Raw genomic sequence first — 18,132 nt, forward strand, 5'->3', positions numbered from 1 at the left:
TGGCACGTCCGTCGAACAACTGGGATATGGTAATAAGTCCCTGGCACAGTGGAGGCATTCAACACTCATAACTTCCCTTCCTGCCCCTTCTGCTTCTAGCAAATGCCCAAGTCTGCTGGCAGGGATGTGCGATCTGTGCGGGCATTTTATTTGGCAGTTACAAGTGTGAAATTATCTTCCACAAAGCCTTCATTATGGTGCTGTTAACAATACCACAGATAAAGCAGGGATGCCCCTGCGTGCCAGCCTGCAGGTGATTATAACATTTGGGTAAATTGCCTTTTGTCTCGTTGGAGAGATGATGGCGGGTGGGGCTACGATGGAGATGCACCAGCCATTTTGCAGGAACCACAGGGAAGCATTGCGGCGAGGTGGCCTGGGTCTGTGGAGGAGCCTTGGCCGGCAGTGGGAAACCGGGGTGTCAGCCCGGGTCCAGCGCAGACAGGCTGTGTGGGGTCAGGCACATGATCTGCTCTCTCTGGGTCTCAGGTTTCTCACTTGTCGGGGGAAGGCAGTGGCTTCAAGATTAGAGGACTCTTGGTTTGTCATTGGCACTGAGAGACTTTGTCTTCGGCCAGTTTTTGAGCAACAAAGTGGGCAGAGATTGTCTTGGGAAAAAGAACTTCCACTGCAATCTTATCCTCTCTGGGTGTGTACTTTTTATATATTTGGGCTCAATTCTTTCTTTCACTAGTAAACTCCAACTTCTCATTCAGAACCAGCTCCAATGCCGTTTCTAGCTTTGGAGTCAGCTGAACCCGGGTTCAAATACCAACTCTGCCACTAATTATCTGTTTGACTTTGGGCAGGCATTTCACCTCGCCTCGGTTTCATTATCTGTGAAGTTAGAATAATAAAGATAACTATTTTGCAGAGTTACTTTGAAGATCAGATGAAATGAAATAAAATAATACTGTAAGCACTCAGTAAATGCTGGCTATTTTTATTATCCTGCTTTTTCACCTGAAATAGAATCTAGATACCTTTGTGTATCAACAGATCTAGTTCTTCATTGTCATTTTTAACGACTGAATTGTATTCTATTGTAAGAATACACTACATGTTACTTAATTAGTCTTCTGTTGGACATTGGGGATGTGTCCAGTTTTCAACTGTTTAAACAATGCCAGAGAAACCTTAGAAGACCACAGTGGGCTTTTATTTCTGGGTGTTCACTATGCAGCTTTTCTAACATTGGGTGGGGAGCAGATACACACCAATGTCTGGGAGCTCCTTGCCCATGCTTTCATCTTCACCCTCCTCATTCTCACTCTGGGGAAGCCAGCCGTCACCTCCCAAAGACTCCAAATCACATAGGCCAGGTCACTTTTCAGATCCCAGCTCACACCCCTTTCTCCCACTGCCCAGGTGGTGAAGTGCACATTCCAAGGAGGCTTGTGGTCTTGATTTTAAATTCTGTCTGGAACCCACAGGTTCAAACGCAAAAAGGCCCTCTCTGCAAATAATCACTGGTGTGTGATATTTTTAAGAAGCCAAAGCCATTGTTTCTGATTGAAGGAAAGTTGGTGCTATTTTGAAGAGCAGCACGATTAAGCGGTGGCGTTATCTCTTTAACCATTGGGAATTATATGCTGTTTGAAAGATTTGTGAGCTCTAGGACATTTGCCAGATGTGCTTGATTCGACATTTCAGACAACAAAGGGGATAATGTTGGCGGGAATCTTGACGGCATTTCTGATGATCAGAATATTCTTTGAGGATGGTACTGAGACCTTTCGGGGAAGAATTTCAGCTTTTACATAAACTAATTTGGGATGCTCACTCTCTGTCTTCCACAAAGCAAATTTAGTTCATTGTTAGTTGTATATGTTAAAATGGTTATGAGGGTTTTTTCCTTGAATATTAATAATGTGCCTTTCATCTGAGACACTCACATGGGGTATCATTAATTGGGGGGAACGAGTAAGGATTAGTGGTACAGTTATTTTGCAAATGATTCCTGCTCATAACGTTGAGGCAAGCAACAGCTATATGAAAGAGATACACATACAAACTGCCACTGTGGCTCTGGTTTATCCTTCCTGAGAGAAATGAAAGGGACGTGTGGGAGGGGGAAGGGTTAGAGTTAATCTCCCAATTTTCCATCATACTAAAGGTAATTATCCCACATATCTTCAAATGCCTCCTTATTGGCTCATAGAGTATAAAGGACCCCTTTGCAAATAAGGTAGCATCTCTTTTTGGGGACTGTGGTGTTTGTATCTTAAGACTCTGAAATGGACATTTTCATTCATATAAGAGTCTTACTGAACTCCCACTAGGTGCCAGGAACTGTGCTTGGTAGTGGAACAGCTATGGATCAGACATGCCCCTGTCTAGGAGGGGAGATAGATAAGTGCAGAATAAACTAGCCCATGAAGCTGGCAAGAAGAAGGAAAAGGACAGGCTTTGGGAAGATCTGGGTTTGAATTTGACTCTGTCACTAGCTGTGTGACAGTGAGCAAGTTATTAATCTGTCTGAGACCAGGTGCTCTTATGGCAAACAGTGTCTCATGTAAATGACCCACTTGGGGTGACAGGAAAGAGCAGGTGAGATAAACTGGTACAATGCTTAGTGCAGGGCCCAGTAGGGTCCTCCACAATGAGCATCCCTTTCCCCGAGCTGTGGATGTCCAGGTGAAGCCACATGCCATTCTTCAGGGGTTACAAGCAAAGACTTCCTGGCCTTCTGTTATGTAATAAGCATCGAGAGATGGGGAAGTCTGCGACAGGTGGAGAAAAGACGGGAAGGCATTCTGTGCTGGGGGATATATGAGGTCACAGTGGGGAGTAGAAAGTGCTGGATGTGTTTACCAATGGATGGCAGCTGGTCTGGCTGGACTAGAACATGAGGTGGAAGAGACAGGAAGATGGAAGGTGGACCTTCAAAGTCAGGCTGGGGCTCTGAATGCCATAATCGAGTGCCTGCAGACACCAAAGTTTCAGATCATTTCATTTCCCAAGCAAAACCCCCGAGGAGGCTGAGAGACCTAGCATATCCAATCACATCTGTCTCCCTAGAGACTTTCTCTCGAGCACCTAGAGAAAGTTTAGCAAATCCCAGGGCCTAACTCATTTCCCTCTCCTTCAGCCTGAGTCAATAATCATCATAATGACAACAGCCACAAATACCAATCACTGAACACCTGTATTGGGCCAGGTGCTGTGCTATGCATTTTGCATACTTAATCTAATTTTTTCTAACCATAACTCCTCCAGACAGATATTACTATAATGCTCACTTTACAGATGAGGAGACTGAGGCTCTAAGAGGAAAAATATGACCAGAGGTATGGATTCCAGGCCCTGGGCTTTTAACCACCACACCATGCTGTCTCCCTGACCAGCTCTCAAGTCTCCTGTACGGCAGGAGGTCCTAACTCAGTCTCTGTTGTGTTTTGTGTTTGCTGTATTAATTGTAATACACAGTAACTGTTTACAGTTGCTATCATTAATGGTTTTATGGTCCCAGCATAAGCAGCAGCAGAATGTAGACCAGAGACCAGCAGACTTGTAAGTAAATGGAAGTGGGTTTGAGTTCCAGCTCCACTATCACCAGTCTCTCATTCATCACTCCAAGATCGAGCTTCCTAATCTCAGAAAGAGCCCATTTCCAGCTTCCTGGATGCACGGGAAGTTTACACGAGATGGAGGGCTCATGAGCTCAAAGGCTTCAAGGTGGGTACCAGAAATGACTGATACTGTTGGGTGCCAGACAGCAGGGAGTGGTGGGGACCTGGGCAGCACAGGCCCCACCAAGGTGCCTAAACCCAAGAAATTTCAAGCATTGGACCAACCAAACAAAAACATTACAGTCCAGATGTGGCCTGAGAGCCACTGGGTTGAGAATTCTGAGTAAGCTGCTTTGAAGACTTGGATATGCATAGAACTATAATGAATTGTTTTTATTATTCAAAATAATAAATTGTCTATTATGTACCAGGAAAATTTTGTATTATTAGTTGAAGAATATGAGGGATTTGAGAGCAGGTGCTCTCCCTGCCTGCCTGCCTGCTATTTTCATTTAAAAATATTTAATCAGCTCCAACTTGTGGGAGATGCTGGGGACACAGTGATGAATCAGACATAGTCACATGGTCCCTGCCCTCAAGCAGCTCCCAGGCTGGGGAAGATGAGCAAATAGAGATACTTCTATTGCCACAGGCCAAGTGCTGTTGGGGAGGCTTGTGAGGGTACAGAAGAGGGACATCTAACCCAAACAGTGCAGTGGAGGGAGGGAGGGACAGAGGGAGAAAATGGTTGGTCAGGAAAGCACCTAAAACAGTGGCCTACCAATGCCTGGTCCCAACCCTTAAGACAATTGTGAAGTCAATTTAGTGCATAGCAACCAGCATTTAAAAAAATTAAATAGAATAGAAAATATCATAGTACATTGCACGTGCCTGTGCACGTGTGTATACTGAGTCATGATGTAAAGTATTCCTTACTACGGGCCAATTGTTTGAGAGCTACAGAGAGAATATGGTGCCTGCCCTTATCCCCAAAGCCTGGCATATAATAGGTGTCCAGAGACTTTTGGGTGAATGGAAGGATGAATTTAAAGTCTCACAGCCAGGCAGGTACCGTCCTCCCCAGTTAATCTCTAAAGGTATTCTCTAAAACCCAAGTCAAGCAAACCCAGATTTGCCAAGCATGTTTGCAGTTAAGAAATTTGTAGTCTAGCATTCAGGGCTTTCCAGTCAGGTCTGAAGGAAAATTCTTTGACCAGAGAAATAAGCCAGCAAAGAGATGGGGTGGGAGCTGAGGCAGTGCAGAGGCCCGAAGGCAAACCAAAGGCAGCTCTTGCGCCAGTGCCCTGGCCCATGGCCTTGTATAAAATAAGCGTCCCTGACTCTGACCCACTCAGGTGGCCTGTGCTCCATAATAGCAGTGGCCATGTTGTGTTTACTCTGGGATGGCCTCAGACACCCACTTCAGGCCCACAGGGCTAGCAGCTTGTGCCTTCAGAGCACTGTTTATGGGGGTGGATTGGAATGCAGGGGAGAAAGGGCCCGGGGAAAACAGAAGGTGGACAGGAGCCCAAATCAGTCCCTTGCAGGGTGACGTGAATATGGGGTAATGACTAGGTGGCTACAAACAGAGACTTCCTTTTGGTGGTTTTCAGCACACTCTGAACTTGATCTGTTCTATAACATCAGGGCCCAAATACCCCTTGGCCACCTTTATCCTCCATCATAGTCTCTTAAGGTTGGAAGATCCCTATTATCCAGCCCAATTCCCTCATTTTATTGATAAAATTCCGGACTTGGAACCCAGGTCTCCTATCCCACCACCCTGGGCCCGTACTCCTTCAGGTGCCCCTTTCCCACCATCTTGCCAGAAAGACCTCTTTTCTAATTTTACCTGCCATGTCCTCTTCTCTGTGTGTAACCAGAGAAGTCTTTCTAAAGGACAAATCAGCTACTATGCTACCTGCCTAAAACCTCCCCTTGCTCCCTACTGCCTTAGGGTGCAAAGACACCCATGATCTTTCCTCCTGCCCTCCCCTGCCCACCTCTTGGGCTTCCTGTCTTGCTTTTCTTCTCCTCAAATGTTGCCACCTCATGCTCCCGAACTACTTGCAGCTCCTGCATGTGAAATGTTCTCTCCCAGCTCTAATCCTCCTGCACATGCTGTTCCCTCTGCCTTTAACACTCCTCCCAACCCTGCTGCATTTGTCTCCTCTTTAGCTTTCAGAGTAGATCTTGCTTTTTCTAGGAAATCTCCCTAGCCTGCTGACCTCCAAGGTTAGGTGTCCTTCTAAGTTCTTTGGCAGCAACTCTGAATTGTTGTGATCTATTTTACTGTCAGTTTCTCCTGCTCCCCAAGAAAAGACTGTGACACTGCTATCACCTTCAAGCCTCACGTGGAGCCAGACCCATAGCAAATACTCAATAAATATCTGTTGACCAAACAATCATTAGTGTCCATCCTTCTCCGACCTTCCTAAGAATAGCCTTCCCTTCCCATGATACATTTTTAAGCTTATCACCAAGCATGGCTTCTTCTGCCCACAGGATTCAGGGAACCACAATTTCTGGTTCTGTAGTCATGCCAGGCTTTTTCATGCCTCTGTCTTTGCACATACTGTTTCCACTACCTGGAGTGCCCTTCCCCAGCATTCCTGTTCACAAAATCCCTATTCATTCATTCTTTAAGATCTATTATGTCTGTGACATTTTTCCTGACTGGTATCCTCCATCCGAGCCAGTGATCAGTTCCCCTTCCTCAATCCCCCCTCAGCCTCCAGGGATTCCCTCCACCAGGGTCCATATCACATTATATTGTAATCATGTTTCTGTGTCTGTCTCTACCATTAGCCTGTGAATCTTCATAGAACCAGGATATTATCTCATGGAGGCAGGACTGGAATAAAATTAAAACCTAAAAAGCTCCAAATGAATCAGATGCATTGTACCACAACTGAAGAAAGAATTCCCAAAAATATATTCCATGGAAACCTATTTCAATAAAATGCTCCCTCCTGCCTCACCACTCAACTATCTTTATGGTCAAATCCATTCAGGAAATTATATGAGCGTATCTCCCTGGTAGAGATTCACAGCACACATTCATTCCTTGATTTGTTTCATGTATACTTAATGTCCTTCTGCCATTGCCTGGGCCTGTGCTTGGTGCTGAGGCTATAGCAGTATGCCAGTTTTTAGGCAGAATTTTTGCTTCCTCTCCTACAACTTTGAACTTTACTAGTTCACAGGTCTTAGTTCTACAGGAGGAATGGTCACATCAGGTGATGCAGTGATGGTTCTGCTGAATTGGGTGTTGAAACAGCCACCTGGCCATTTTGGCTCCTTATGACACTGAAATGACAATCAAGGAAGGGGAAACTGTACTGGCTGGAGTGACTGTTCCTGATTGCTGGGGGAGACTGGGTTGCTGCTATTCAGTGGGGGAAAGGGGATGCTGTATGGAACTCTGGGGTTCTCTAGGGCACCTCTTAGGACTTCCAATCCCAATTGTAAAAGTTAATGAAAAACTAAACCAACCAACTAAATGACCAAAAAAGGCAGAACCAGTAAGGATCCAGATACTTTAAGAATGAAGGTTTAGGTCACCTACCAAATAAAAAGCCAGGCCAATTGAAGTGTAGGCTGAAGGCAGATGGAACATGGAATGGATAATGGAAAAAGGAATTTATAAATATTAACTACAGCCTTGTGACTAGTTACAGAAAGAGAACTGTAGTGGTGGGATAGTTTTTCTTCTTTATTTGCGTGTGTATGTGTATGTAAATCCATATCATCTATCTATTTATCTATCTGTACATTTGTTTTTATTAACTAATATCTTTTCTTTTGCTTCCTCTTTTCTCATTATTTTATAGAAGACTTGTTGTCAGTGGCTTGCAGGGTACTAGACATTCAGGCAGGACTGTCAAGGAATAACGTTACTTAGAGACGGATTCAATGTCTGTTGGGACTGCTTATCTCCCCTGCTGGGGGAGAAGGTGAGAGTATCTTTGTATTAATATGAAGGACATTGCAACTTGTTATACAAAAAAGCACACATTTTTGTCTTTGTTGTATGGAAGTTTTGGTACCTGTAGAAGAGCATGCACAGACGCTGAGCAACAAAAGGGGTGGACTGGGTCAGTTAGAAGCTGTGACTATCAGCCCCAAACCGACCCTCTGTCCACTGCTTTGCAATGCTGGAACCGGGGCTATTTGCACTGCATTACTGCTTTGCAATGCTGGGACTGGGGCTGTCTGCACTGCATTACTGCTTTGCGATGCTGGGACTGGGGCTGTCTGCGCTGCATTTCTGCTTTGCCAGCTGACTCCTGTTAGGTGCTGCAAGGCAGACTGAGGCAGAGGAGAACCACGCCTTTCTGTTGTGCTTGCTATTCAAGCCAGCGTCGGCTCAGCAGTGGCAATTCACTTCCAGTTGCCAGTGTTTTCCCACACTCCTAGAATCAGCATTACCGCTCTCTTTGGAGGCTCTGCTGGGCAGCATTCTCTCTGCAGGGGGCTCCTACCCAGCTTGGCAGGACCCCTTCTCTGAGCTGCCAAGTAGAAGTCCCCCGTTGGGCAGTGATGCTTTACCCCAGCACCAGGCATAGTGTATAGTATATAGCAGGTGCTCATTAAATACTAGTTGAGTGAATGCATGCAAAATAAGTACTTTAGTCCTTTCAGTGCTACCATTATGTGCTGTCCCAGTGAGACCACGAATGTCCTTGACCTCATTCTGTGACTATATACAGACTTGGTAGTCATGACAAGTCCAAACAGTGAAACATTCAGATAATCAATTTATGTCTTCTGTCAGCAAAATCTTCTTTCTTGCCAAAGGCACACGTGTGTGTGCACACATATGACACATATGCACGAGCCCATATGTGGATGAAGAGAGGAGAAAACATGCTGCAGAGTGTCAGGATAAACATACCTGCATTTCTCAGAAAGCGGTTCCTGTAGTCCTTGACTATCCTCGTGACTGGGTTATAGAAGCCGTCTCCACAATCATAACAACCCTTGGGGATTTTTCTAGGTGGGTCTATATTGGTGAGTTGAGAGATACCTTGAAAGGATGTAGTGGACAATTAGTTCACCATCAAGGCTAAATCCAAACCAGTGCCCCCATAAGGTCTGCTTTTGACTGGTTTGCTCATGTGACTGTCTGGCTCCACTGTTGCACTAAACACTGCCTATTCAGGGCAAGAAACAAAAACAGCAGGGACAGTGCCCCAGAAGAGGTCTCTGAAAATGGCTCCATGAGCAGGGTCTTGGGAACTACACCCCCTGTCTTCTTCTCTTGACTCCACTTTCCTCCATTTTTTGGGACACCATGACAAAGGGCACAGGTCCTGGAGTCAGAGAGATCCTGAGGATGAGTCAGGGCTAGCCAGGTGAACAGGAGGGCAGGCCCAGAAGAGGAATGACATTCAAAGTGTGGGCAAAGGCCAGAGGCGTGAGCCCCCAGGCCTCCCTCAGGAGACCTTGTGGAGCAGAGAACACATGAGGTAGAACAGTAGGAAAGCATGGGTCAGGTGGACGAGGGGTCAAGTAGTGGAGAACCTTGACTTTCACCAAAATTACCATAGTGGCCACCATTTATTGAATGTTTATTATGTGCCAGGCATTGCGCTCCTACTATTTCATTTAATCCGCAGAGCAACACTATGGCTCCATTGTATAGATAAGAAAACTGAGGCTCAGAGAGGTCAAACTTTCTCGAGGTTATCCAGTAGGAAGCAGCCCAGCTCTGGAACCTGTGTGTTAAGCTGCTGACACCAGAGGAGGAGCAGGCCTGGACACGGCCCCAGGAATGAGGACACTGAAATCCCCAGGAGGGACAAAAGAGTCAGTGTACCTTTGAGGTCGTGCATGCTGTGTGTGTGTATCTTGAAATGCCGTGGCCTAAGTAAAGGGAAAGTTTGGAATAAATAACTTCTCAGGTTGCTTCTAATTGTATCCTGTAACTCCCTGTTGTCTGGACTGACAGCTGGATGCCCACTGAGCACAGCACCATGTTCACAGCTCAGTGTCCCGCACACAGTAGGTGCTCTTATGTTGTTGAACAATATACCTAACCCTAACCCTGATGCTGACCCTGACCCTGACCCTGACCCTAAACCTGTGAATACTGGCTGATTACTAAGCATTTATTCCATGTCAAGCACTTTACAGCCATTCTCTCTCTGAAGCCTCATGCCAATTCCCATCTCACAGATGCTCAGAGAGGTCCAGGGGCACCCTTAGCTCTCACCCTGCCATGCAGGCAGGAAGACAGAGCTGCCCTGGTGATGCCTGCCTCCTGAGGCAAAGTGCGCATGACCCAGGAATGAAGTGGCTACTCAAGTTAAAGCTGCTCTGCTGGGGTTGCTGGAGGAGAAGGGGAGGGCCAGGCAGGTGCAGGGAAGGTCACCAAACTGCCTTGGAGATTGACAGAAGCCCCACTTTGGAAAAATCAGCTGCCATGTGAGAAGGGAGGGCCTGAGGCTCTTTGCCCACAGGACTCAATTGGGATGAAGAGCCCATGACAAAGTCCAGGCCCTGCCAACTAACTCAGGAAGAGCAATTTGCAAGGTTCTCAAGTTGCATCTAGACTGGCAGCTATTTGAAGGCAGAGACTGTGTATCTTCTCAGCTCTGGGTCTCCCTGGGGCCAGCCAGTGTCTGACATAGAGTAGGTGTTTAGGTGATGCCTGTTAATGTCATTGCCTTAACATCCCTCACCCCCCACTGTGATGTCAATATTATTATCCCTGTTTGACAGTAACTCTTTTCTGAGCACCTACTCTATGCCAGGCAGTGTGCTAGGTACTGGGGATACAGCAATGAGTAAGACAGAGCCCCTGCCCTCATGGTGCTCATAGCTGGCACGGGAAGATAGAACTGAACATTCGTGATCTGAGCTCTGGAGGGGGATCATGGCTGCTCTGTGACATGCCACAGGGAGACCTCACCTAGTCTGGAAGTTCAGGGAAGAGGTCCCGGAAAAAGGACACTAAGCTGAGACCTGCAGGATGGGAAGGAGTTATTTGAGTAAAGTGAGAGGGTTAGAGCATTCCAGGCAGAGGGAATGGCAGGTGGTCTCTTTGAGGAACAGAGAGAAAGCAAGCGTAGCAAGAGAGGAGAGAGGAAAGCAGAGAAGGACAGGTAGCCTGGGATGGGGCTGGGGACATCAGTAGGAGCCAGAGAATGTAAGTTGCATTGAGAATTTGGAGTCTTATCTCAAGGGTAGTAGGAGGCACTGAAGGGTGTGGGGGAAGGCTGGGGGGGATGGTAAGCATAGTCACACTTTTAAAAGATGGAAGTGTGGGTCTCGGGAGGTCAGGTAATTGAGGGGAGAGATGACGGAGGTCTGGAATAGGGAAGTGACAGAGAGGATGAAGAGGACACTACCTGGCCATCTCCAGATGTCTCTGCCCAGTCAGCTTCCTAGTCTCAAGTGGAAGCTGACTGGGCAGGGACATCTGGAGATTCAAGGAGACAGACATTATAGAGGGCGTCACCCAGCACCTGATATGCAGGGCACATGCTTTGCCAATGGGGCTCTTTGCTGGTATCTCTTTCTTTCTTTTTTTTTTAAAGATGACCAGTAAGGGGATCTTAACCCTTGACTTGGTGTTGTCAGCACCACACTCAGCCAGTGAGCGAACCGGCCATCCGTATATGGGATCCGAACCCGGGGCCTTGGTGTTATGAGCACCGCACTCTCCCGAGTGAGCCACGGGCCGGCCCCTGGTATCTCTTTCTTTAAAAAATACATAATTTCCATGTTTCAGTAGGTACTACAAGTAAGAACAGCTGACATGTACTGTGCACCTACCATGCGTGCAAGATACTGTTCTAAACACTTTACAGGAATCATTCACAATAATCTTATGAGGTAGATGATATGAATGTCCCCATTTTGAAGGGGAGGGACTGAGGCAAAGAGGGGTGCAGTCCCTTACCCACAGTCCCCCGACTAGTACAGTGGAGCTGAGAGATGAGGACTGGCCTTTCTGGCTCCAGGACATGGCTCTTTTGTGTTCTGCTGCACCTGCCCAGTTCCTCTTCTCTGTTGAGTTACATCGGTAGGTCTCAGCCCACCTGTTTAAGGCTGTGTTTAGATTCTCTCTCAGTTTGGCTGTGAAGGAAAGGGAGGGTGCCTGGGTACCTGTGGGCTTCAAGCCGAAGCAGATCTCCGTGTAAAACCTCCGATCATAGCTGTCACAGTAGTGCCAGTTCTCACCATCGTGCTGCAGCCCATCCGCAAAGGTGTACCCGCCCTGGAATACAAGGAGCACACACACGTCTGAGGAGGCAGAAGCCTTTTTGCTGAGAAGATCGGATGTCATGGGAGAAGGTGCTTTCTCACTGCCACAGAAAAGAAGTGATAACTATGACCATTATTATAGTTGTGACGATTAGAAGAAATGGATATAAAGCACTGAGATCTGTGCCTGCTGCTCAAAGTATGGTAACTCACTGTGTGAACTTGCGCTGACAACATATTCTCTCTGGCCCTCAGTTTCCTCACTTGTAGAATTAGGATAATGACGGCTTATATTTAATAGGGTTGATTGAGAATTCAATGACATAGTACATGCAAAGTATTTAGATGCCTGACTGTATGGCTAATTTTATGTGTCAACTTGACTGGGCTAAGGGATGCCCTGGTAGCTGATAAAACATTATTTCTGGGTGTGTCTGTGAGGGTGTTTCTGGGAGATATTAGCATTCACATCTGTAGTCTGAGTAAAGATGATCTGCCCTTACCATTGTGGGTAAGCATCATCCAATCCCTTGAGGGCCTGAACAGAACAAAAAGGCAGTTTACTCTCTCTGCCTGAGTTGGGACATCTGTCTTTTCCTGCGCTCTGACATCAGCTCTCCTGGCTTTCAGGCCTCTGGACTCTAACTGGAGCTTACACCATTGACTTTGGTTCTCAGGCCTTCAGGTTTGGACTAGAACTAAACCGCTGGCTTTCCTGGGCCTTCAGCTTGCAGAGGGCAGATTGTTTGACTTGTTAGCCTCCATAATCTCATGAGCTAATCCCTCATAATCAATTTCTTTCTCTATATCTATATGAGGGTGCTTCAAAAAGTTCATGGAGAAATAGAATGAAAAGATAATATGAATCTTTGCATGAACTTTTGAAGTACCCTCATATATATCCTATTGGTTCTGTTTCTCTGGAGGACCCTGAATAATACACTGACATATGGTAAGTACTCAGTTATCAGAGCTGGAAAGGTCAGAGCTATCAGTCATGGCCCTTTGTCCAAACACATGCATTCTGCTTTTGCTGTCTTAGTGCTAAAGGAAGCCTCAGGATGTAGAAGTTGCATTGGCTTGGGCATCAGGAAACATGGGTGGAAATTCCAAGAATACTATTAATTCACTGTGTGGCCTTGGGTAAGTCACATCCCCTTCCTGGGGCTTAGATTCTCTGGGCTGTAAAACCAGGAGTGTTTCTTAACCTTTTTTAGGTATGAGTCAGGCCTCAGCACACCCTTAGTGAAACTGATGAAAGCTATAGATTGTTTTCCCAGAGAAAAACAGTCTCATATACACAGAAACTTTTGCACATAAATCATGAGGTTTCACTGACCCCCTAAATTCTATTCATGGCCCACAAATCCCAGGTGAAGAACCCTTGGATTAGATAATTTATGATGATAGTAGCAGTTGTGGTGGCAGTGATAGTAAGAGCTAACATTTATTGAGGGCCTACTGTGTGCCCAGAACTTATCAAAAGTGCTTACATCTACTGTCTCATTTGCTCTCACACACATCCTAGGAGGTGCCTGATACTATTTCGGTAGGCTCCATAATGGTCCTTCAAAGATGTTCACATCTGCTGGAACCTGTGAATATGTTACCTTATGTGGCAAAAGGGGCTTTGCAGATGCAATTAAATTAAGGATCTTGAAGTGGGGAGATTATCTTGGATTATCTGGGTGTGCCCAATGTCATCACAAGGGTCCCCATAAGAGGGGGATAGGAAGGTCAGGGTGAGAGAACACAGGGTGATGACAAATGCAGAGGGAGGGAAAGTTATGTGATGATGAAAGCAGAGGTCAGAGAGATGCGTGGCCACGTGCCAAGGGAGACAGGCAGCTTCTAGAAGCTGGAAAAGGCAAGGAAACAGGTTCTCCCACAGAGGCCCCAGGAGGAATGCAGCCCTGCTGACCCATTTTAAAACTTCTGACCTCCAGGACTGTAAGATAATAAATTTGTGTTAATTTAAGACACTAAATTTATGGTAATTTCTTGGGGCAGCGATAAGTAATACAACTTTGTATTGTCCCCAGTTCATAGATGAGGAACTTGAGTCTCAGAGAGGCAAAGTCATGGGCCCAAGGTCAGAAAGTAAGTGGTATAACTGATTCAAACCCATCATGGCCTCCCTAGGGGCCCTTTCAAATCCAGAGGGAGAAGATTCTAGAGACCCGGAAGATCAAGAAGCGGGACTAGAAGGAGGCGGGCACCGGTCAGGGAGGTCAGGGTGCCAGAGCAGTGGGGGCTCTTCCTGCCCGAGGATCTCTGCAGCCCCACGTGATCACCTTCACAACTAGTCCCTTTTCCCAAATGGCGTCGTATCGGCTCCCGTTGGGGAAGTACAGGGTTCCTTTGCCATGAAACATGCCGTCCTTCATTTCCCCGACATATCTTGTTTCAGTCGGGAGGATGTATTCGGCTTTGCCCTCCATCCTGTAAAGACATAGGGAGATCACTGAGCCCTGCATGGCGACTGGAGGATCAGAGCTGGCAGGTGAGGGAGAGTGAGCAGAAACCTCATCCTCAGAGTCCTCAGATGTTAGTGTCCCAGCAATATTCTGTTCAAAAACAAAAGTTTATTTCATTTCCCTCAAAAGGCCCAAAATGAGAGGGGCTGTGTTGTTCAAGGGGATGGGCGAGTTTGGCCTGTCCATCTTCTCCCTTACCTAGAGGCTGCCCTGGAGTTCACGCTGCCCACTGACAATACCCACTTGGTAGGCCCAGAGAGGTTCGGGATGTACCCAAAGCCACACAGTAAATAATGTCATGCAGAGACTAGGGCTCAGGTTTTCTAGCAGCTGGAACTACATCTTCCCTGACTCCCATCACCGGCCCGCCCCTGCCCATTACACCACAAGTGGAACATTTGAAAAAGTATGACATTTAGAGACAGGAGAGGTGGGTATGAATCTTCATTGTTTTCTAGGTGTATCATCTTGTAGACTTTCCTAAACTTTTCTGTTTGTCTTTCTTCTTCCCTCTCTCCCTTCCTTCCTTCCAACAATTATTTACAGAGCACCTACTGTGTGTCAGGTGCTGTGCTGAGAGTCTGATCTGCTGGATATAACACAGATATAGCAGTGATCAAGGCTGATGCCGTCTGTCCTCAGGGGACTCACAGTCCAGTTGGGGACACAATCAAGCAATTACACAATGCGTGGTAAGTGCTGTGCAGGGGAAGACAGGACAGTACAGGAGCACAGGGCAGGAATGCCACTTGACCAGTTCACCAGCTTTTTCATGGGTGAAATGGCTGAGATTAATACTGAGATTAACCCAGGTAATGTGTAATGGTTTTCCTAGAAAAGGGCCTGACATACAACAAGTGCTTAAGAAATATGCTTTCATTCCTTCTCTGTTCCTCTCCGCTAGCTGAAGTCACCTCTCTCAACTCTGACCTTCCTTAGGCTTCTGTTAGCACCTCTGCTGGGATGCTTAGCCCTTTCTGCCCTGCATGGTAAAGGTATCCCTCATCTCCTGTATTTAATTAAAGCTTCTTAAGATGAAGAGATTGGTGTCTTCAGGTCTTAGAACCACACTTTCTTCTTAAATAGTTGCTCCATAAACATCTACTGAGCAAGAAATGGAGGAAATGGAAAGGCCAGTGAGTGAATGACAGGAGGTGCCCCTGGGCCGCGGGCCCCATGCAGGAGAGCGCTGTGGTTAAGGCCCAGCTCCTGAGCCATGTAGACCTGGAGTCCAGGCTGGCTCCACCTCTCTGTGCCTGTGTGACCTTGGGCAAGCCTGAGTTTCTCATGTGTAAAATGGGGATGATGACAATGCTTCCCCAAAGCTGTTGAGATAATTGAATGAGATAATGGATGTGAAAATATAGCAGACTGCCCAGCACAGAGTAAGAGGTCAGAAACTGTTTTGCTTTTACTCTACAGCAAGATGTGAGGGGAGAGAGAAGTCCTCTTCTCCTTCCCTCCTTTACTTTTCGCTTGAGATCACACCTATCATTTCTAAGCACTGTCAAAGTTCCACACCTTCTCTGAGATCAGACCCCACCCCTTTCCTTACTGTGAACTGGACATCACTGTCCAGACCTCTCAAAGACATCTCCAGTTCACCCAAAACAGAACTCATTCTCTCCTCCCCCAAAACAGCCTCCTCGGAGTTCTCCATTTCCATGAAAGTTATCGGAATCCTTCTGGTTCAGAGCCTCGATCTGTGCGCTGGGCTAGGGCTGGAAGCTGCTTCTGGACGAGACCAGAGCCAATCAGCTGCCAAGTCCTGGCAATGAAATTCCCAAACCTCTTCTACAGTTTTCTTTTCCCTGCAGCCTCACTACCTCTGCCTTGGCCCAGGGTCCTGCTGCCTCTTACTGGGACAACTGCAATGGGGTCTGATCTGATCTCCCGATTTCCACTTTGCCTGCCTTCCTCCTTCTCTCCCTTCTATCCTCTTTCCCTCCGTCCCTTCCATTTTAAAAATTCATTCAAGGTGAAAGTCCTTCATTCTAAATTCAAAGAAAGTTAAAAAGAACAAAGAGAGCCACTTTATAAGTGAAGGCTTTAATCCATAATGAGATTATGATTACTGTATCTCAAATATCTATCATCCATTCATTCTCATTAATTCATTCAGCCAACATTTACTGAGTGCCTACCACACATATGCACTATGAGGAAGGATACCCAGATGAAATTGGTAAGATTTCCTAATGCTCATCTCTATCAAGGACCTATCAATGGCTTTTCCACCCCTAGAATTGTGTACAGATTCCTAGGGACAAATGCATGGAAATGGTCGATGTAACACACAGATCAAATGAAAATACATAGAAGACCAAAGGTAAATGGTTCAAAGCCTACTCGTTTTGACCCTGTCTGTTTCTCACATGCAAAACCCATTGAAAATAAGTGTAGGTTCTCAAATTTTTGTGCCTAAATGCTCAGTTCCCCATCTCTATCTGCCAAAACTCTGCCTATTTCACTGTGGCCTTGTGGAAAGAAAGAACATGGCTTGGATACAGAACTGGGTTCCAATTCTGACTCAATCACTTCCTAGCTGTGTATCTATAACTGTGGGCAGGTAACTTCACTTTTCTTAATCTCAGTTCCTTTATTTGCAAGATCAGCCTAAACTAGCTCACAGGGTTGTGAGAAGAAGTACACACCAAGCACCTCTGCCATTTACCTGCTGACTTGGACAAATGTGTAGGCCTCATTTTTCTTATCTCTAAAGTGGAGATAATAACATCTCCCTTGCGAGGTTGATGTAACTGTTAGGGATAGCATCCCATACATAACACCACCTTCTCTAGGAATCTATAGTCTATCCCCAGCCAGACCACTGATCCCTCCTACATTTGAACTCAAAAAGCCCTGGAAATCCTGTGAATACAGAGCACGGATTTTACCAAAATCTTGCCCTTCAGCTTTCCTCCATCTCCACAGTCTCAAGGTAGGAGTACTTCACAGTCCCCCAAACTAGAACTTATTTGGCAATCCAATTCACCACCCTTTGCCTCAGTTTCCCCAGCTATAAAACAGAGATTCCACCTTCTTCATCCAGGGAAGTTGGCTAGGAAGAGTGCCCACCTCTGTGTTTCCTCTGCGTCTTTCTGCCATAGCACTTATCACACTGAATTGTGGTTATCTGTGTTATGCCTACTGCCTGCGCTATATTTCAATGAACTTTTTGAGGGCAGGAATTGTGCCCAGAGTCAAGTCTGGAGCCTGGTACTTGGTAGACACTCAACATTTGTTTAATTGAATAGCTTTTACTATTAGTTCATTACAGTGATTTGTGTATATAAACCGTTCTAATAATTTCTAGATTGTGAGCTACTTGAGGGAAGAGACCATGTATACTGGATTCAGATTAGCCAGTTTCTCTTCCCCAATCTCCATGTCGGTTTTCATAGAATTTTACCACTATCTGAAATTATCTTCTCATTTATTTCTTTATTGTTTATTAACCCCTAGCTAGACTATAAGCTCCAAGAGAGCAAGGATCTTGACATCTTTAATATTGTTATTCCCATATCTAAAACTGGCAGATAGCAAACACAGGCGCGCGCACACACACACGCAAGTATATATAGAATGAGTGAATCTCAGCTTTGCTGCTTATTAGATATGTACCCTTGAGCAAGTTACTTGAGCAAGTTTGTTGAAGAGTCTGGTACAAGGTCCCTTGCAGAGGCAAAAAGATAGCCGTGTTTTCCCACTCACAGATATTCAAGACAGTGAATCATGAATCCCTTACCTCCCATCTACGTATTCTCCGATATATTTGCTCCCCGTGTACTGCATGGCGCCTGCTTCTAGCTTTCAGCCCTTCCTCGGGATCTCGGAGTATCAGTGTATACAGCCTCACTATGACAACCAAAGGGGTGGGCAGAGCCAACTGAAGCCCCGCCCCCGGGGAGTCCGCAGAACTTCCTAGC

The 18,132-nt window shown here is 46.1% G+C and overlaps 1 protein-coding gene across 1 annotated transcript; it reads right to left on the reverse strand.

Moving 5' to 3' along the window:
- Nucleotides 1-8,445: 8,445 nt before the first annotated feature.
- On the reverse strand, nucleotides 8,446-17,998 carry MORN5 (MORN repeat containing 5). The gene is given in 3 exon segments (XM_063081543.1): nucleotides 8,446-8,541; nucleotides 14,021-14,168; nucleotides 17,952-17,998. Coding segments are annotated over 3 exon segments (291 nt in total).
- Between the last annotated feature and the right edge of the window lie 134 nt (nucleotides 17,999-18,132).

The sequence above is a fragment of the Cynocephalus volans genome, chromosome 17 (genome assembly GCF_027409185.1).
Source record: "Cynocephalus volans isolate mCynVol1 chromosome 17, mCynVol1.pri, whole genome shotgun sequence".
Classification (NCBI taxonomy): domain Eukaryota; kingdom Metazoa; phylum Chordata; class Mammalia; order Dermoptera; family Cynocephalidae; genus Cynocephalus; species Cynocephalus volans.